General features: G+C 49.1%; 1 protein-coding gene and 1 long non-coding RNA gene across 2 annotated transcripts; one reads left to right on the forward strand and one right to left on the reverse strand.

The window, feature by feature from the left end:
• Nucleotides 1–3,257: 3,257 nt before the first annotated feature.
• On the reverse strand, nucleotides 3,258–21,416 carry LOC134353262 (uncharacterized). Its single transcript, XR_010019567.1, has 3 exons — nucleotides 20,890–21,416; nucleotides 11,268–11,394; nucleotides 3,258–3,662 (listed from the first exon to the last, which is right to left on the reverse strand). It is a non-coding gene; the product is annotated as an uncharacterized LOC134353262 (long non-coding RNA).
• si:ch211-284o19.8 (protein lifeguard 1) lies at nucleotides 4,847–20,495 on the forward strand. The gene is made up of 7 exons (XM_063061295.1): nucleotides 4,847–5,065; nucleotides 7,856–7,946; nucleotides 10,263–10,438; nucleotides 16,481–16,681; nucleotides 17,319–17,447; nucleotides 19,542–19,685; nucleotides 20,099–20,495. The coding sequence occupies exons 1-7, from the start codon at nucleotides 5,063–5,065 to the stop codon at nucleotides 20,246–20,248; spliced, it is 894 nt and encodes a 297-aa protein (XP_062917365.1). The 5' UTR covers nucleotides 4,847–5,062; the 3' UTR covers nucleotides 20,249–20,495.
• Nucleotides 21,417–21,508: the final 92 nt, after the last annotated feature.

Here is a 21,508-nt window from a genome sequence, read left to right on the forward strand (position 1 = left end):
ACACACTCCCAGAGACAGAGTGAGTCTGAATCAATGGCGGTGACAAATCAGTATATTGGAGGGAGATTGAAAATCTGGCTGAGTGGTGTGACAACGACAACCTCTCACTCAATGTCAGCAGGACCAAGGGGCTGATTATTGACTTCAGGAAGAGGAAACTCGAGGTCCTCCAGCCAGTCCTCATTGGGAGAGGGTCAGCAATGTCAACTTCCTCAGTTCATCATTTCAGAGGATCTGTCCTGGGTCCAGGCCGCAAGTGCAACTATGAAGAAAGCACGACAGATCGTCTAGTCACCAAGAAGTTTGCAAAGATCCAATGTGACTTCTAATACTTTGACAGACTTCTGCAGATGTGTGGCGGAGAGTATGTTGGCTGGTTGCATCACGGCCTGGTATGAAAACACCAACATTCTGGAACAGAAAATCCTACCAAAATATAGTAGACATGGTTCAGTCCATCACAGGCAAAGCCCTCCCCAGAACTGCGCACATCCTCATGGAGCGTTCATTGCAGGAAAGCAGCATCCATTATCAGGGACCCCCATCACCCAGTTCATGCATTCAGAGGTTGTTGTCGTGGTACCTCTCAGCCAGATTTTTAATCTCCCTCCTACGTACTGATTCGTCACCAACTTTGATTCAGCTTGTGACAGTGGTGATATCAGCAATCTTGAATATGGCATTGGAGCAGTTCTTAGGCGCACGCAGTCACAGTGAGCAGAACAAGGGGGCTAAACACACAGCCTTGTGGTGCACCTGTGTTAATGGAGATGTTGTTGTCAATTCAAATTGACTGGGGTCAGCAAGTGAGATAATCGAGGATCCAATTGTGCAAGGAGGTATTGAGGTCAAGGTGTTGAAGCTTATTGATTCGTTTTGAGCAGATGATAGTATTGAATGCTGAGTTGTGGTCGACAAAAAGCATCCTGATGTATGCATCTTTGCTGTCCAGATGTTCCAGGGTTGAGTTAAGAGCCAATGAAATGGCATCTGCTGTGGACCTGTTGTGCCAGTGGGCAAACTGGAATGGGTCCAAGTTGCTCCTCAGGCAGGAATGATTATGTTTCATCACCAAACTCTCAAAGCATCACTGTGGATGTAAACGTTACTGGACGATGAAGTGGAGTAACTGGAGTGGAGTACTGTAAGTGGAGTGCCACAGGGATTGGTGCTGTGCATTGTTGTTTGTCACCTACATCAACGATCTGGATGATAATGTGGTTAATCAGCAAATTTGCAGATGACACCAAGATGGGAGGTGTAGTTGTCAGCATGGAAGACTAGCGAAGCTTGCAATGGGATCTGGACCAGCTGGAAAAATGAGCTGAGAAAATAGCAGATGGAATTTAATGTAGACAAGTGTGAGGTGTGGCATTTTGGGAGTACCGACTAGGGTAGGTCTTGCACAGTGAGTGGTGGGTCACCGAGGAGAGCAGTAGAACAAAAGGATCTGGGAATACAGGTCCATAATTGATTGAAAGTGTTATCACAGGCAGTTAGGGCTGTAAGGAAAACTTTTGGCACATTGAGCATTGAGTACAGGAGTTGGGATGTTATGCTGAAGTTGTATAAGACATTGGTAAGGTCTAAATTGGAGTCCTGCAGTCAGTTCTGGTCGTCTACCAACAGGAAAGATGTAAATAAAACTGAACGAGTACAGAGAAAAGTTAAAAGGTTGTCGCTGGGACAGAAGGACCTGAGTTTAGAGGAAACACTGAATAGGTTAGAAATTTATTCCCTAAAATGTAGAAGATTGAGGGGAGATTTGATATACAAGATTATGAGGGGTATAGGTAGGGTAAATGCAAGCAGTGTGAAACTACAACTGGAGGCCATGGGTTAAGGGTGGAAGGTGAAATGTTTAAGGGAACATGAGGAGAAACTTATTCACTCAGGTAGGTGGTGAGAGTGCGAAATGAGATGCCAGCACAAGTGGTCGATTCACTTTTGATTCCAACGTTTAAGAGAATCTTGGTTAGGTACATGGATGGGAGGGGGATGGAGGGCTCTGGTCCAGGTGCCGGTCAATGGACTAGGCAGCTTAAAAGGGTCAGCATAGACTAGATAGGCTGAAAGGCCTGTTTTGTGGTGAAGTTTTCTATGACTCTATGATAGTCATTGAGGCAGATTCTTGTTGGGCACCAGTATAATTGAAGCCTGTGGGTAGATCAGACTCCCGGAGTGAGTGGTTAAAGATCTCAGTGAGCAGCACAGATCATTAATACCTGGCGAGGTACCCCATTTGGACCTGAGCGTTCCTTGGCTCCACCCTTCTGAAGGATGCTGTCATGTTGGCCGCACAGACTGAAATCATTGGAGGCTGCGTGAGTTCCTCCATGGTTTCATGATCAAAGTGAGCCAAGAAGGCATTGGGCTCATCTGAAAGCAAAACCCTATTATCACCTATGTCACTTGATTCCACTTGGTAAGAAGTCATAGCTTTCAAGCTCAGCCATAGGTGTCCACGGTAATGAATTTAAAGTATTCAGCACTTACTGGCCAAATAAATTCCTTTTCATCTCTATTCTAAGGGGGACATCCTTTGATTTAAGGCTGTGCCCTCTGGTCCTAGACTCTCCTACCATTGAAAACATCCTTTCCACACACACTCTATTAAGGCCTTTCAATATTCTGTAGGTTTCAATGAGATTCCCCTCATTGTTCTGAACTCCTGTGAGTACAGACCCAAAGTCAAAAGACGTTCTTCATATGTTAAGCCTTTCACTCCGGGATCATTATTGTGAACCTCCTCAGGACCCTCTCCAATACCAGCACATTCTTCATTCCACATTGAGCCCAAAGCTGCATACAAAACTCCAAATGCGGAGTGTAGTGCCTGTGTGCAGGGTGTTCTTGTCGATGTGTACTGTGTAGTGTCGGTTTGCAGTGTGTGTGACAATGTGCAGCGCGTGTGGTGTGCCTGTGCGTAGTGGGTGCCGCATAGTCCCAAAGGACTGAATGGACTGGAGTGTGAGGAAAATATCAAACATCCACTCTCTCCAGGGGATCTTCTAGAGGGAATAGATACCAGGTTCCATAAACTGACCAGCTTCTTCAAAAATAAATAAAGTTGACTAATAGGATTTTTTTTTTCTGATTATGAAGATACACAGTCCTCTTTTATTGTCATTTCGTAATGCATGCATTAAGAAATGATACAATATTTCCTCCGGTGTGATATCACAAAATACAGGACAGACCAAGACTGAAAAAACTGACAAAACCAGCATCTGCAGAATTCCTGTTGTTTGCGTAATTATAACATATAGTTACAACAGTGCACGATACCATAACTTGATGAAGAAGTCCGTGAGCACAGTAAAGTTCAAAGTTTCTCAAATGTCCCACGTCCCACGCAGACGGGAGAAGGAAGAAAAACTCTCCCTGCCATGCCGACCACAATCCGACTCTGAGTTATCCGAAAACTTCAAGCTCTGATCAGCTCTCCGACACCGAGTACTGAGCGCCATCTCTGTCCGAACGACTCGACCTCCTTCTCAGTTGCCAAAAGCAGGCAAGGCTGGGGATTTTGAGGCCGACCCTCCAAAAGATTCCCAACCGCACAGTAACGACATCAGTGGACGGGCGTTTCAGAAATTTCTCCAGATGTTCCTCTGTGCTTTCACGTCCCTTCTCCATCAAATCAGAATTGTCCACGGCCCCTATTTAACAGATAACGACATCATTTTTCACCGGAGAGCTGCGCACATGCAGGCGCGCCGCCATCTTCTCCTCCCGCATCCAAGTAAAGATTTGGCCTTCAAGTAAAGATTGTACACAGGAGCTGGCCTGTGGGTGGGGGAAAGACAGAGAGAGATCCACCACAGAAACAGTCTCTTCGGGCCATCCAGTTCCTACTGAACACCAATCCCATTCCTATCAGTCCCACGCCCAGATTCTACCCCTCAGCCACACCGAGGGACAATTCACGGCAGCTGATTAACCCACCAACCCATATGACTCTGGGATGTGGGTGGGGACCAGTATTCTTGGGGAAACTATGGGGTCACAGGAAGAGCATGCAATCTCCACACACACACACACACACACACACACACACACACACACACAGCAGAGGCTGGGGTCAAATCTGAGTCTCTGGAGCTGTAAGACTGAGAAGGGAAAAGAGAGAGAAATGGATGGTTGAGAGAGACAGATTGAAGAGGCAGACAGTGGGATAGAGAGGGGGAAAGGGATACAGAGGGAAGAGAGAGGGGAAAGAGAAAGAGGGCAAGTGAGGGATGGGCAGAGAGAGAGAGAGAGAGAGAGAGAGACAGAGAGAGAGAGAGAGAGAGAGGGGGGGGAGGGAGTGGTGAGATGGCAAAGGGGGAGAAAGCCGGTGGAGAAAAGCAGAAGGAAAGAGGAGGGAGAGAGGATAAGAGGAGGGAAGATGTTGTAGAGAGAGGGAGAGGGGATGAGAAAGGAGGAGAAAGAAAAAATGAGGATGGTGGTGCAGAGGGGGAGAGTGCAAAGGTGAGAAATGGGAGAGGAGAAAAGGAAGGAAAAGGGTGGTAAAGAGGGAGGGAGGATAGAGAAGGGAAAGGGAGGGGGAAAGAGAAAAATGTGGGAGAGAGGGATGGGGAGTGGTAGGGAAAGGAAAATGGGAGGGAGGGAGTAGGGGAGTGGGGAAATAGAAGAGAAAGGGATGGAGAAGGGAGAGAGGGGGGAGGGAGAAGGCAAAGGAAAAGGGAGAGAGAGGCAGTTGAGAGAGAGGAGGAGGACAGAGAAGGTGCTTGGAGTGAAATTCATGTCATGTATCAGGCAGTGGCTGCAGGAGGAAGTATGGAGTTGTGAAACAGCACGATCCACATCCGCTGGGCCTTCCACCACTTCCCCACCCCCTCACATAATCTGTCCTGTCTCTCCGGAGCCATCCGCCCAGGGCAACTTCAAAGGAGGCTCGAGTGTCGGCAAAATCTGGGCACAGAGCCCTGCTTCGGAGGCATCAGCGGCTGCACAGCGACAAACGAAACAGCCAGAGGATCTTGGGGCCGGGCAGCGTCTGTGAAGGGAAATCTGTGGGTTGAGACTCTGCGTCAGGACTGAGAGTGGAGACGAGCAGATGGTAGGTACGGAGGGGTAAGGCAGAGGCAGGCAGACGTCCGTGACCTGAACTTCGTTCACTCCTTACCACCCAGAACTATTGCTCCTTTATTCATGGAACATGGAAACAGGCCCTTTCGGGGGGTTACTTGTCCATGCTTCCCGATCTTGTCCCATTTGCCCATATTCCTCTCAACCTACTCTGTCCATGTATCTGTCCACATGACTCTTAAACATTGTGATGATCCCCGCCTCTACCACCTCCTGTAACAGATCATTCCACACACCCACCACTCTCCTCGGTCTTCTATTTCTAGACCCACCTGCCCTGGGGAAATGACTATGACCATAAGGTCTCCCCTCAGTCTCTTTTGCTCCAGGGAAAAATGTGCCAGGCTGATTAGTGTCTTCATACAAGTCCAACCCTCTGGATCTGGTAACACCCTGGTGAATCTCCTCCGCCTTCTCCCCAACACAGCCACATCCCTCCAGTACAGCAGTGAGCAGAACTTCATACCATACACCAGGCCTCCTCTCACCCATGGAATCTTGTCTGTCCACTGAGAGGCAAGAATGGTAGGAGAGTCACTGTGGACCTCTCTCTCTGCTACTCTGTACATCTCTATTGCTCTCATTTTCTCTCTACCTTTCCCCACCTCTCTTTCACACTCATTCTCTCCCTCCCTTGCTTTCTATCCCAGTACCTTTCACTCCCTCTCGCTCACCTTAAACCTGAGCGCCTAGGTTCCAGACTCCTCTACCATGGGAGAGGGCGGCTGGGAAGATTTCCCTGAAATTACAGGGGCTGCCCGAGGTGGGGGCAGCCACCCGCCATTCTCACGCTCACCACAACCACTGCTGTCTGGGTGTGAACAAGATCCATACTGACTTCCTACCGCAGCCCGGCTTCCCCCTTTGAGACACAGCAGCCTGCCGCCCGTGGCCCCATCTGATCTCAGCTGAGAGGGCGGGAGGGAGCATCCCAGCAGACAGGACGGAGGCCATGAGACCCAGACCTTAAACTCAAACTCAAGCCTCTCCGGGAGTGATGGTCGTGGTGGGAAAGGGACGGGGCGGGGGTGGGGGGGGGAGGAGGAGGAGGATGGAGGTTTAAGTTGAAAAGTGGGTGGTAGGGGAGAGGAGGAGCGGGAAGCTGTATGGAGAGAGTGGGGAGAGGGGTGGGGGACATGTGGGGAGCAGAGGGCTGTGGAGGTGGTGTTATGGATTGACTGGTGGTTGAACTCCCTCTCTCTGCACTACAACCTCCAGTATTCAACTCCACCCCCCCTCCCCTGCCATCTTTCAAAATGTCTTTTCTTCCGGTCTCCCTCTCGTCGTTTCCGCAGTCAATGGAAACCTTGAGCAACTCACACAAACTGCCAGAGGAGCATAGGAAGTCAGGCAACTTCAATGCAGGGAAATGGACAATTGTTGTTTCAGGCCTAGACCCTTTATCAGCAGAGTATTAGTCCCCTCTATAGATGCTTTATGATCTGCTCAGATCTACCAGCATTTTGTGTTGGTGTCTCTGTCTCTCTTTCCCTCAGTTTCTCACTCTCACCATCGTTGTTTACCTCCATCTTGCCCCTCGCATCCCCCTTTCCTTTATCCTTTCCATCTTCCTTTCTCTCCTTTCCTGCTTTCCCTTCCCTTCCCCTCTCCCTTTCCTCCTTCCCCATTACTCCCTCCTTCAGTACCTGTGGGAGGGGTAGAAACTGCCTTATGACACGTGCGTAACAGAAAATGAAGTTTGGGGGAGGAGTTGTGTGACGTCACATCCAGTGCACCCTCCCCACCCAACCCTATTGAATTGACCACCACCCCACCCTGGAAACAACAGGAGAAGTAGGGAGGGGGCTGAAACTTCTGCCCTTTCCATCCAGCTTCTACAGGTCCCAGAACAGGTTAGGGAGGGGATGGGAAGGAGGAGGATAGTCTCAGTTCTAACCCTCACCACCAGGGGTACTGAGCCCATGGCTTAACTTCGTGGAAACCTGGCCTCAAAGATACCAGAACAAGCTCAAGACCGTTGACCCAACTCTACTGCAGCCACAGATCAAGGTCTGCGAACAGGTCCTTCAGCCCATCCTAGCTGTGCCGACCAAGGTAGACCCATCTAAGCCAGTCCCACATGCCCGTGGTTGGCCCAGATCCCTAGACACCTTTCCTGTCCAAGTGTCTTTCAAATGTTGTAATTGTACCCACCTCTACCACCTCCTCTGGCAGCTTGTTCACAACCCACCACCCCCGTGTGCAAAAAAATTAACCCTCAAATTTCTATTAAATCTCTCCTCTCTCAAACTTATGCCCTCTAGTTCTTGGGAAAAAGATTATGTATATTTACCCTATCTTGTGATTTGATACTCCTCTGTAACATCACCTCTCAGTCCCCTACACTATAAGGAATACTACCTATCAGAATGGTCCCCTTCATTGCCCCTGCCTGCCTTCTCACCAGATGCTGTCAGACATTGAAAAGGGTAGGGGGTAGGTAGGATGGAGAGTGAGGGAGAGGGAAGGGACAGGGAAGAAGTTGAGGGAAAGGAAAGGAAGGAGGGTAATGGAGGGGGAAGGAGGGAGTTGAGGGAGAAGGGGAAGGAGAGGGGAGGGGAAGGGGAAGGGGGTGAGGGTGAAGGTGAGAGGGGGAGGGGGAGAGTGTGAGGGGGTGAGAGGGTGGGGGAGGAAGGGAAGGGAGAGGTGGGAGGGGGGAGGGAGAGGTGGGAGACTGACCTTAAGGGTTGAGGGTAGGGTAGGGACAGAGGGGATGGTTTCAGCTATCGCCCCGACCTGATGACATCCCTCCTCTCCACAGGAACCGCCTCCTTCAGCAGCACCTACTATGAGCTCCGAATACAATGACAAGATGACCCCCGTCCACAACGAGGTGTCTGCTGCCTCGAGAGGTAATGGTGCTGCACAGGGTGACCCAACCAAGCTACTGGTGTCTCTGCAGAGCATTTCCCAACCAGCACATATGTGGAGTAACAGGGAACTTGTGGTTTAATAGTCCTGCACATCAAACGTTCACAGACTGAGGGATTGTGTATGGTGGGAGTGAATGGGAAGGGGTGGGGTCCATTGGGATTGTGTATGGTGGGAGTGAATGGGAAGGGGTGGGGTCCATTGGGATTGTGTATGGTGGGAGTGAATGGGAAGGGATGCGGTCCATTGGGATTGTATATGGTGGGAGTGAATGGGAAGGGGTGGGGTTCCATTGGGATTGTGTATGGTGGGAGTGAATGGGAAGGGGTGGGGTCCATTGGGATTGTGTATGATGGGAGTGAATGGGAAGGTGTGGGGTCTGTTGGGATTGTGTATGATGGGAGTGAATGGGAAGGGGTGGGGTCTGTTGGATTGTGTATGGTGGGAGTGAATGAGAAGGGGTGGGGTCCATTGGGATTGTGTATGGTGGGAGTGAATGGGAAGGTGTGGGGTCTGTTGGATTGTGTATGGTGGGAGTGAATGGGAAAGGGTGGGGTTCATTGGGATTGTGTATGATGGGAGTGAATAGTAAGGGGTGGGGTCCATTGGGATTGTGTATGATGGGAGTGAATGGGAAGGGATGGGGTCCATTGGGATTGTGTATGGTGGGAGTGAATGGGAAGGGGTGGGGTTCCATTGGGATTGTATATGGTATGGTGGGAGTGAATGGGAAGGGGTGGGGTCCATTGGGATTGTGTATGGTGGGAGTGAATGGGAAGGGGTGGGCTTCCATTGGGATTGTGTATGGTGGGAGTGAATGGGAAGGGGTGGGGTCTGTTGGGATTGTGTATGATGGGAGTGAATGGGAAGGGATGGGGTCCATTGGGATTGTGTATGGTGGGAGTGAATGGGAAGGGGTGGGGTCCATTGGGATTGTGTATGGTGGGAGTGAATGGGAAGGGGTGGGGTCCATTGGAATTGTGGGCAGTGGGAATGAATGGGAAGGGGTGGGGTCTGTTGGGATTGTGTATGGTGGGAGTGAATGGGAAGGGGTGGGGTCTGTTGGATTGTGTATGGTGGGAGTGAATGGGAAGGGGTGGGGTCTGTTGGGATTGTGTATGATGGGAGTGAATGGGAAGGGGTGGGGTCTGTTGGATTGTGTATGGTGGGAGTGAATGAGAAGGGGTGGGGTCCATTGGGATTGTGTATGGTAGGAGTGAATGGGAAGGCATGGGGTCCATTGGGATTGTGTATGGTGGGAGTGAATGGGAAGGGGTGGGGTCCATTGGGATTGTGTATGGTGGGAGTGAATGGGAAGGTGTGGGGTCTGTTGGATTGTGTATGGTGGGAGTGAATGGGAAGGGGTGGGGTCCATTGGGATTGTGTATGGTAGGAGTGAATGGGAAGGCATGGGGTCCATTGGAATTGTGGACAGTGGGAGTGAATGGGAAAGGGTGGGGTTCATTGGGATTGTGTATGATGGGAGTGAATAGTAAGGGGTGGGGTCCATTGGGATTGTGTATGATGGGAGTGAATGGGAAGGGATGGGGTCCATTGGGATTGTGTATGGTGGGAGTGAATGGGAAGGGGTGGGGTTCCATTGGGATTGTATATGGTATGGTGGGAGTGAATGGGAAGGGGTGGGGTCCATTGGGATTGTGTATGGTGGGAGTGAATGGGAAGGGGTGGGCTTCCATTGGGATTGTGTATGGTGGGAGTGAATGGGAAGGGGTGGGCTTCCATTGGGATTGTGTATGGTGGGAGTGAATGGGAAGGGGTGGGGTCTGTTGGGATTGTGTATGATGGGAGTGAATGGGAAGGGATGGGGTCCATTGGGATTGTGTATGGTGGGAGTGAATGGGAAGGGGTGGGGTCCATTGGGATTGTGTATGGTGGGAGTGAATGGGAAGGGGTGGGGTCCATTGGAATTGTGGGCAGTGGGAATGAATGGGAAGGGGTGGGGTCTGTTGGGATTGTGTATGGTGGGAGTGAATGGGAAGGGGTGGGGTCTGTTGGATTGTGTATGGTGGGAGTGAATGGGAAGGGGTGGGGTCCATTGGGATTGTGTATGGTGGGAGTGAATGGGAAGGCATGGGGTCCATTGAGATTGTGGGCAGTGGGAGTGAATGGGAAGGGGTGGGGTCTGTTGGATTGTGTATGGTAGGAGTGAATGGGAAGGCATGGGGTCCATTGGGATTATGGGCAGTGGGAGTGAATGGCAAGGGATGGGGACTGCTGCGATTGGACAGCCAGGCAAAATCAGAGTCAGCTATCTCACCATTGCACTTCAAATTCAGGACCTGACCCCACCTGTGCCAGCACAAGGATGGAGGAACCTCAGGAAGGTATGGCTGTAACTAACCAGAATCTTGACAATTCACCCCAAGAGGTACCACCCAGTTACACGAGCAACTCTGAAATGTTCCACCAGAGTCTAGACGATCAGAAAGTCCAGCGTCACTTCATCAGAAAGGTAAGAGAAGTGAGGGTGTGGTGAGAATGTTAGTTGGAGAAACCAGAGTGGATGGAGTCCTGCACTGTCACTGGGAATGAGTGATGGGGTGGTGCGGAGGGAGCCTCATCCTGTGCCTGACCCTGTCGGTGGGTGTATGTGAGATGGGACGGTGTGAAGGGAGCATCAGCACGTGTCTGATTCTGACACTGGGAGTGTGTGATGGGACAGTGTGGAGGGAGCCTCAACATGTAGCTGACCATGTCACCGGGAGTGTGTGTGACAGGATGATGTAGAGGGAGCCTCTTCCTATGTCACGTAAGAATGGAATGGCAGTTGTCACTGGGATCTTTCACGTGCACGTAGATTGGGGTGTATGGGTCGTTCAGGAAGCAATACCACCTTTGTCTTGTCGTGTTCATTCTGGGGCGGCTCACTCACCTTTGGACACCACCAGACACTCAGCTCTCATTTGTGTTTCCAAGTAGCTGTTTGCAATTGATAGCAGCCACACTGCTGCATGCAGCTTCGACAGATGGGCTAAACCAGATGAGAGTACCTGGAGAGCCTCATGATCTGATGAGATAGGGACATGCTTATCCTAGCATGTGGTCAGCTCTGGCAGACTGCGGATGAGAACAACAGTGACATCCAATGGCCAGGAGGGTGGTCCTGCCATGCTTCGTGCAGAGCAAAGGACATGATAAAGCACAGAGAAAGTCCTGGTCATCCATTGCAACCAAAAAAGTCACCAGTTTATGGCAACTACTTGAAACACTGGACCTGAACTTTTGAGGTTGAGAGAGTGGAACTGCCCCAGTGTAACAGGTTTTCCACTTTAAAAACTCACCAGCACAGGTCTCCTGGATATGACTGACAACCAACAGATTGAGTGAATCAAGTTCGCCTTAGTAATCTTGAGGAGGACTTCAGAGAATACATCAGAGATAACTTTCTTGAACAGCAAGTTAGTGAACCTACAAGGGAAAATGCTATCTTAGATTTTGTCCTGTGCAATGAGACAGGTAAAATTAAATATCTTGCAGTTAGGGACCATCTTGGAAAGAGTGATCACAGTATGATTCAATTCCTCATGCACTTGTATAATAGACCACAAGACATAGAATTCGATGATTTGGCCCATTGATTCTGCTCTGCTACTGATCTTGATTGTTTTTTTTTCCCCCTCTCAATCCAATTCTCCTACCTTCTCTCCCTGTAACTTTAACTGACCCTCCTGCTTTAAATGTATCCAATGACTTGGCTTCCACAACCATCTGTAGCAAGAATTTCTACAGATTCACCACCCTCTGGCTAAAGAAATTCCTCCTTTCTTCTGTTCAGGAACAGCTTCTTCCCCTCTGCCGTCTATTTCCTAAATGGACATTGAACCCATGAACACTACATCACTTTTTTAATATACAATTATTTCTGTTTTTGCACAATTTTAATCCACTCAATATATGTATTACGTAAATTGAATTATTGATTTATTATTATTTTCTTCTTCTATATTACGTATTGCATTGAACTGCTGCTGCTAAGTTAACAAATTTCACGACACGTGCCGGTGATAATAAATCAGATTCTGAAGGGCCATTCTTGTACTCTGACGCTGTGCCCTTTGGTCCTAGATTCACCTAATTTAGGAAACATCCTCTCTGCATACACTCTGATTAAGCCTTTCAATATTTCAATAAAGTAGGTTTCCCAAAGACCCCCCTCCCCCCATTATTCTAAATTCTGGTGAGCACAGGCCCAGAGTCTTCATATGTTAACCTTTTTCATTCCCAGGGCCATTTTTGTCACCTTCAACAGGACCCCACCAGTAAGCACATCTTTCCCTCTCCACCCCTCTCCGCTTTCCGCGGGGGTCGGTCCCTCCGCGACTCCCTGATCCACATGTCCCTCCCCACGGATCTCCCACCTGGCACTTACCCCTGTAAGTGTAAGTGCTACACCTGTCCCTACACCTCCTCTCTTGCCACCATTCAGGGCCCCAAACAGTCCTTCCAGCTGAGGCAACACTTCACTTGTGAGTCTGTTGGAGTCATCTATTGCATCCGGTGCGGCCTCCTGTACATTGGTGAAACCTGACGCAGATTGGGGGACCGCTTTGTCCGCCACAACAAACAGGATCTCCTGGTAGCCACCCACTTCAACTCTGCTTCCCATTTCCATTCGGATATGTCCATACATGGCGGTCTCTACTGCCATGATGAGGCTAAACTCAGGTTGGAGGAGCAACACCTGATATACCATCTAGGTAGTCTCCAGCCCCTTGGTATGAATATAGAATTCTCCAACTTCCGGTAATTCCCTCCCCCTATCCCTATGTCACTCTGCCCCCTCCCCCAGCTGCCTACCACCTCCCTCATGGTTCCACCTCCTTCTACTACCCATTGTGCTTTCTCCTATTCCTTCTTCACCTTTCCTGCCTCCCCTCCCCCACCCCTTTATCTTTCCCCTTACTGGTTTTTCACCTGGAACCTACCAGCCTTCTCCTTCCCACCCTCCCCCCACCTTCTTTATAGGGCCTCTACCCCTTCCCCCTACAGTCCTGACAAAGGGTTCCGGCCCGAAACATTGACTGATCATTTCCACGGATGCTGCCCGACCTGCTGAGTTCCTGCAGCGTTTTGTGAGTGTTGCTTTGACCTCAGCATCTGCAGATTATTTTGTGTTTACCATTTTTGTAAACCTCCTCCGGATCCTTTCCAATGCCACTCTTCTTAGGTAATCATCACGATACTCCAGGTGTAGTCTGACCAGCACTTCAGCATATTACGAAATTCCTCCTTGTCTCTCTTTGAAAGGGGCATCCTTCTATTCTGAGGCTGTAGTCCTAGACTCTCCCACGATTGGATACATCCTCTCCGCAACAGATCAATCTACAACCAGTCTATTATGCCCTAAAGAAGGGAGGCTACAATGGGATGAGGGAGGAGCTGGCTAGTGTGGACTGGGATCATAAACCTTATTGTGGGACAGTTGAGGAACAGTGGAAGTCTTTGTAAGAGATTTTTCACGGTGCTCAACAAAAGTATGTTCCAGTTAATAGCAAGGACTGTAAGGCCAAGGAGGGCTGGCCTGGATAACTAAGGAAATAAAAGAAAGCATCAAATTAAAAGCTCATGAATACAAAATCTGCCAAGAGTAGCGGGAAGTTGGAGGATTGGAAAACCGTCAAGAAGCAACAAAGAACCACTGAGCAAGCAATAAGGAAAGGGACAGTAGATTATGAAAATAAACTGGCACAAAATATAAAAAACAAATAGTAAAATATTTGTAATTATGTAAAGTAAAAAAGGGTGGCTAAAGTGAACTTCAAATAAGGATAAATTAATATTAAGAAATGTGTGGAAATGATTGAAGCCTTAAGTGACTATTTCATGGTGGAAAGCATGTCTCATATGCTAAAGAAAGATATCATGGACACATTGGAAGGTGAGGATGCCGATACGATTACTGTCACTAAAGAGGTAATGATGAGCCTGAAGGTAGACAAGTACCATGTTCTTATGGGATTCATTAGGGTATTGAAAGAAATGGCAGAAGTTATAGTAGATACAAAATTTACCAAATTTCTCTGGACTCTGGGTAGGTGCTGGTGGATTGGAAGACAGTGAATGAGACATCAGTATTTAAAAAAAAAATGGGCATCTATAGGCCGGTTAGCTTCATGTCTGTAGTCAGGAAACTGCTTGAAACTATCATTAAGGAAGTTGTTTGAGTAGATTGTCAAGGATGAGGTCATGGAGTACCTGGAGGCACATGACAAGATAGGGAGAACTCAGCACAGTTTCCTTAAAGGAAAATCCTGCCTGACAAACCTATTGCAATTTTTGGAGGAAATTACAAGTAGGCTAGACAAGGGAGATGCAGTGGATGTTGTGTATTTGGATTTTCAGAAGGCCTTGGCCAAGATGCCGCACATGAGGTTGCTAATCAAGATAAGAGCCCATGGAATTATGGGAAAGTTACATATGTGTATAGAGCGTTGGCTGATTGGCAGGAAACAGAGAGTGGGAATAAAGGGATTCTATTCTGGTTGGCTGCCGGTTACCAGTGGTGTTCCACAGGGGTCTGTGTTGGGGCTGCTTCTTTTTACATTGTACATCAACGATTTGGATTATGGAATAGATGACTTTGTGGCTAAGTTTGCTGATGATACAAAGATAGTGGAGGGGCTGGTAGTGCTGAGGAAACACAGAGTCTGTAGAGAGACTTGGATAGATTGGGAGAATGGGCAAAGAAGTGGCAAATGAAATACAATGTTGGAAAGTGTATGGTTATGCACTTTGGCAGAAGAAATAAACGGGCAGACTATTATTTAAGTGGGGAGAGAATTCAAAGTTCTGAGATGCAACGGGACTTGGGAGTGCTCGTGCAGGATACCCTTGAGGTTAACCTCCAGGTTGAGTCGGTGGTGAAGAAGGCGAATGCAATGTTGGCATTCATTTCTACAGGAAGAGAGTACAGGAGCAGGGATGTGATATTGAGGCTCTATAAGGCACTGGTGAGACCTCACTTGGAGTAGTGTGTGCAGTTTTGGGCTCCTTCTTTAAGAAAGGATATGCTGATGTTGGAGAGGGTTCAGAGAAGATTCAATAGAATGATTCCGGGAATGAGAGGGTTAACATATGAGGAACGTTTGCCAGCTCTTGGACTGTACTCCTTGGAGTTTAGAAGAATGAGGGGGGACCTCGTAGAAACATTTCGAATGCTGAAAGGCATGGACAGAGTGGATGTGGCAAAATTGTTTCCCATGGTGGGGGAGTCTAGTACGAGAGGGCATGACTTAGGGATTGAAGGGTGCCCATTCAGAACAGAGATACAAAGAAATTTTTTTAGCCAGAGGGTGGTGAATCTGTGGAATTTGTTGCCACGGGCGGCAGTGGAGGCCGAGTCATTGGGTGTATTTAAGGTGGAGATCGATAGGTATCTGAGTAGCCAGGGCATCAAAGGTTATGGTGAGAAGGTGGGGGAGTGGGACTAAATGGGAGACTGGATCAGCTCATGATAAAATGGCGGAGCAGACTCAATGAGCCGAATAGCTGACTTCTGCTCCTTTGTCTTATGGTCTTATATCAAGACAAGTGCTTCCATTAGGCAGATGGAACATCATTTCCATGATACATTAATTCATGAAGAACAGGTGTTATGCAACAAACTTACCAGAGTTCTGGACTCTGGACTCAAAGGATATAATGAGCACAGTAGACAGAGGGGAACAGATCCTCTGAAATGTAACACCAAAGAATTTAACATTGCTGATGCTGACCAGAAAGGAATAGCTCATAGACCCCGAGCTTCCTCCCGATGTCAATAATCAGCTCTTTGGTCTTATTGACATGGAGTGAGAGGTTGTGGCCCGTCACAGCATCTCCATCCTATATGCTCATTCGTCACCACCTTTCATTCAGCCAACAGCAGTGCTGTCATTAGCAAACTTAAATATGGCATTAGTGCTTCACCTCCCAGTCATAAGTATAATACTGGTTTTAGAGGCAGTGAGGAGAAGGTTCACCAGGTTGATTCAGAGATGAGGTAGTTAGCCCATGAGGAAGATTGGGTCACCTGCTGGAATTCAGAAGACTGAGTTTTATATACTCTCAATCACACAGTGTGTCTCACAGAATCATATACAATTATGATAGGGACAGATAAGCTACAGACAGGAAAGTTGTTTCCTCCGGTATGTGTGACTAGAACGAGGGGGGTATAACCTCAAGATTTGTGGGTTAGATTTAACACAGAAACTACTTTTCCCACAGAGTAGTGAACCTGTGGAATTCTCGGCCCATGGAAGCAGTGGAGGCTGCTTCATTAAATATATTGAAGGCATAGTTAGATTTTTGCATTGCAGGGGAATTAAGGGTTATGACAAAAAGGTAAGTAGGTGGAGATGAATCCAAGGCCAGGTCGGCCATGATCTTATTGAATGGTGGAGTACATTTGACAGGCTAAATGGCCGACTCCTGTTCCCTTCTTATGGCTCTTTCCCTGGGAGTGTGTGGCGGGACAGGATTGAGGGAGCCTCATACTGTGTCCTCTCCCCAGGTGTTTGTGATTCTGGGTGTACAGTTGCTCTTCACCTTTGGTCTGGTCTGCGCCTTCACCTTCTCATCAGACATCAAGCTCTTTGTCCAGAAAACCCCAGCGATATACTATCCCTCCTTCGCAGTCTTCTTTGTCACCCTCATCACTCTGACCTTCTGCAAAAGCGTTCAGCGCCGATACCCTTGGAACATCATCTGCCTGGTAAGACCCATGGTCTCTCTCCTCACTTGTCCTCCCCCTTCTCACTCCTTCTACCCACATATCATTCCACCCTCACTCCCTTGACCCTCTTGACATCCTGCCTCTCCTCCCCCTTGTCATTTCCTCTGTCACCTCTCTTTTTCTTCCCTCTCCCTTCGCCACTTTCCTCTCTCCCTCTTTCCAACCCAACTCACACCCACCTGCTTACCCTCTGCTGTGCAACTCTCGGGGGAAAGGGGGGGGGAGGGGAGGGAGGGAGGGAGGGAGGGAGGGAGAGGGAGAGGGAGAGAGGGGGAGAGAGAGAGAGAGAGAGAGAGAGAGAGAGAGAGAGAGAGAGAGAGAGAGAGAGAGAGAGAGAGAGAGAGAGAGAGAGAAGGGGTATGGAGAGTGGGGTAGGGGATGGAGAGGGGGAGAGAGGGGAGAGAGGGGAGAGAAAGAAAGAAGATGATGTGCAAAAGGTTGTGATGGAGTGACAGAAAGAGAAAGAACAAGTGAGGCAGATAGACTGAAAGACTGAGGGACAGGAAAGGTGAGAGAGCAAAGAGGGAGGAAAGACGAGCTAGACATGGACAGGTTGTGGATCTTGTCTTCTGCTCCCGTTCTGGACTCCACCTGACCTACTGTACTCCTTCTGCAGGCCTTCCTGACCCTCAGCCTCTCCTACATGGTCGCTATGGTAGCCTCCTACAATGACATCACCTCTGTTATGATTGCTCTGGGCAGCACGGTGGCTGTGTGTCTCGGCATCATCCTCTTCTGCAGTCAGGTGAGTCCCCTTGTCCTACACAGCAGTTCATTTGGCCCTTCTCGTACGCGCCAGTTTGCGGAACAGTCCTATTCTCCCATTCTGCAGGTGGGAAGGACATGGTTGCACTGGAGAGAGGGTGAAGATGCCCCAGGATGTTACTGGAAGTAGAGGACTTTAGGTACAGGGAGGGACTGTTTTCCGTGGAAGAAACAGCGTTGAGGGGTGATCCGGTAGAGGTTTATAAAATCTGACAATGGATAAAGCAGACCATCATGTAAGGAAGAGAAAACGTCGACATAGAGAGTGCAAGAGGAGAGAGGTTCGGCTCCGGTGATACAGGGTCCTAATGAAAGTGCCCCCGGGATATTGTGTAAAAGTCTGGTCTCTCGACCCAAGGAAGGGAAAGCCTGAGTCAGAGGTTCACTGAATTGCTTCCTAGAATGGCGGTGGTGGATTGTCCCATTTGGAGAGATTAAATAGACCGGACCTGTACTCTCTGGGGTTGGGAGAATGACAGAACTCATTGAAATCCCTCCAGGGCGAGACAGGTGAGTGTGGGGGATGGGGTTTCCCGATGACTGGATATGCCAGGCCCGGTGGTGGTGGTGTGTGGGGGGGTGGGTGTTCTCCATCTCAGGTTCAGGGCCATTCAGGACAGATGAGGAGAGATTCTTCTCCTGCCCCAGTGGAGGGAGAACCTCTGGAAATCTCTCCCCGAGGGTAGAGAAGGAGGGATCTATTGATGAGTTCAGTTGAAACAGAGACCAAGAGAGCAAACAGAGACCAATGGAATCAAATGCCACAGACTTGACCTCATTGAATGGTGATCAGGTTCCATTCAGAAGCGAGACTGGACACTTGGTCGAGAGGTGCCACAGTAACAACCTCTCACTCAGCATCAGCAAAACTAAAAAGCTGATTGTTTGACTTTAGCAAAGGCAAAGAGGGTGAACATGCACCAGTCTACACAGGGGGAAATCAGCAGTGGAGAGAATCGGTAGCTATAAATTCCTGTTTGTTTACATATCGAATCACTCCTGCCAGGCTCAGCACATAGGAGCAATCACGAGGAAAGGCGCCAATGTCTTCACCTACACTTGGTTTGTCACTGAACACTTCTGCAGATGTACTATTGGAAACATTCTGGCTGGTTGCATCACAGCCAGGTACTACAACTCGTATGCACAGAAACTTAAGCAGCTGTAGAGATCACAGGCACATCAGAATCCACAGGAGTCGATACATCAAGATGACACTATCCATTATTGAAGATCCTCACCATCTCATGCCATATTCTCATAGTTACCATCAGGAAGACGATAAAGAAGCCTGAAGTCCCACGCCTCCAAGTCCATCTCTCTGCCAAGAGAACTTTTCTATCCCTGAGTAACCACCCCTCTGGTCAGGAGGACTTCTCTTGCACAGGAAGAGCTCTCTGCCGTTGGGTCACCACCTCTTTGGTCAGAAGAGCTTAAGTGTTTCTGGATAACCACCTCTCTCATCAGGTGGACCTCCCTGTTCATGGGTAACCACCACTTTGGTGATGAGAAGCCCTCTGTCTCTGGATAACCACCTCTCTGGTCAGGAGAACAATTTTATCCTTGGGTAACCAACTCTCCGGTCAGGTGGACCTCTGTCCTCGGGTAACACCTCTCTGGTCAGGAGGATGTCTCTGTCTCTGGGTAACCACCCCCTCTGGCCAGGTGGACCTCTCGGACATTGGGTAGCCACCTCTTCGATCACGAGGACCTCTCCATCATAGGGTAATCACTCCCTGATCAAACAAAACCCTCCGTACCTGGGTATATACCTCTCTGGGCAAGAGGACCTACGGGTAATCACCTCACTGGGGAGGACTTCTGTCCTTGGGTACCACCTTTCTGGTCAGGAGGAACTGTTCGTCCCTGGGCATTCACCTCTCTGCCAATGGAACCTTAACCGCATGGGATGTCCCACACTTGGGAAGGTTGGGTCTTCAGTGATGGTGAGGAAGATTGGAAGATAACTTGCTCATGTATAGATGGACTTGAGCAGGTGACAATAAACTTATCTTTCAGTTCTCCCTGACGCTAACTTTGTTTTTTTCTCCCTCTCCCTTCCACCTGCCCCTAGACCCGGCTCGACTTGACCTGCTGTTATGGCTTCCTCCTGGTCTTTTCGATTGTGGTTTTCATGTTCGGATTCTTCTGCATCTTCTTCTACAACCAAGTACTGCAAGTGGTCTATGGGTCCTTGGGAGCTCTGCTCTTCTCGCTGGTGAGTACAGGGTATAGGATACTGCCTCTCTTCATCCACCTCTGGGAACACCACCCCCCACACCCTAACCCCTCCCCCCCCACCAACAGTTGGGCGAGGAAGCACATTTTTTTGTCCAGTCTGGACAACAGAGTGCTCAGAATAGAGGGTCTTTTGAAGACTTTATAGTTTGGAGACAGCTAGTTAAATGGAAAGTGAAGTACTCTCCATACTGTCTCGTCAAATAGGGCCAAGGTCAGACTCAGTCTGCACCATCCCACACCCCAGGACCAGATCAGATATGGTGAGATTCTCCCAGGGACAGGGTCAGGCATGGGTGAGGCTCTCTCCACATCAGGTCACAGGGGCAGGGAATGCTGCTCTCCCACCACAACCGCACTCCCCACTACCCACTCCTTTTCTTTTCCTTCCAGTTTCTGGCTGTTGACATCCAGCTCGTACTGGGCAACAACCAGCTTGAGCTGAGCCCCGAAGATTATGTCCTTGCTGTACTGATCCTCTACTTGGACATCATCAACATCTTCATTTACCTGCTGATGATCATGGGCGTCACACGGCAGTAGGGGAAGAGGTCCTGAGATCAGCAGTGTGGAGAGGGAGACTGGTCTAACCACAGAGGGCATGTTGTGCACTTCAGGGGACTGGCATATTGGGATGCTGCAGCCTTTCCTACACCCCAAACCCAATGGGCACCTCTGCTGCACCTTCCTCTTCCCTCCCACTCGCTTCCAATCCAACCTGCTTCCTCCCCACCTACCCCATCCCTCACCTAGCTTAAGTGCAGCAAAACTGTCTTATCATTAATAAAGTATTTTTCATAACTTGGCTTTGAGGGGAACTGGTTGGGGGCGGTGTTTGGGTGGGTGGAACCTGCTAGCCACCTCCTCCCCCACCCCCATGTACAATACCTCTGCCCCCTGCACAGGTACTGTAGACAGGAGAGGCTTGAAGGGATGTTGGTAAACTTCAGGCAAATGGCCACTGGGTGCCTTGGTCAGCACGGCTGAGTTGGGCTGCAGGACCTGTTTCTGTGCTATACAATGTGGCTCCCTCTCCCCGACTCAACAGGTTTATTCTCTCTTCCCATCACACAGTAATACAGCAGGGAGGCACACCCTTCAACTCAACATACCTAACTGAGCTGGTCCCACCTGCCAGCGTTTCAACCATGTCCCTGTAAAACCTTTCCCAACTTTTCACCCACCATTTGGTTAGGAATTATTGGAGAATGAAGTCAGGGAGATAGTCCAATCACACTCTCTCTCCCTAACCGAGATGCAGGTCAGGTGGCATCGGTGAATGGAAAGGACCAGTTTTGGATGAGACCCTTCAGTTTCTTCAGTCACACTGAGCATCTTCGTTCTGTCTGTCGCAAAAGGTACATTCGTCAAGCACCCCCTCACCATCCACCAAAAGTAGCGAAACATTTTAATTCCAATTTCCATTCACAAGTTAGTCTATGGCCTCTTGTGCTGAGATGAGGCCACCCTCAGGGAGGAGGAGCAACACCTTGTATTAAATCTGGGTAGCCTCCAACCTGATGCATGAATATCAATCTCTCTTTGGGTAAAAAAGAAACTACCCCCCTCCCTTCTTACTCTTATTTCCCACTCTGACCTTTTACCTCTTCTCATCTGCCTGGGTCCCCTTCTCCTTCCCTTCGACCTGTGGTTCACTCTCCTCTCCTCTCAGGTTCCTTCTTCTCCAGCTCTTTACCTTCCCTACCCACATGGCTTCGCTTATCTATCACCTTCCAGCAAGTCTCCTTCCCCTCCCCTACTTTTTCATTCTGCCGTCTTCCCCCTTCCTTCTCAGTGCTGAAG

Source organism: Mobula hypostoma, chromosome 10 (assembly GCF_963921235.1).
Source record: "Mobula hypostoma chromosome 10, sMobHyp1.1, whole genome shotgun sequence".
Classification (NCBI taxonomy): domain Eukaryota; kingdom Metazoa; phylum Chordata; class Chondrichthyes; order Myliobatiformes; family Myliobatidae; genus Mobula; species Mobula hypostoma.

Bases quoted from the DNA above. Each gene is read 5' to 3' on its own strand.
- si:ch211-284o19.8 (XM_063061295.1), top strand. The intron at 7,947-10,262 runs GTAATGGTGCTG...CTTCAAATTCAG, and splicing joins GGTGTCTGCTGCCTCGAGAG to GACCTGACCCCACCTGTGCC. The intron at 19,686-20,098 runs GTGAGTACAGGG...TTTTCCTTCCAG, and splicing joins GAGCTCTGCTCTTCTCGCTG to TTTCTGGCTGTTGACATCCA.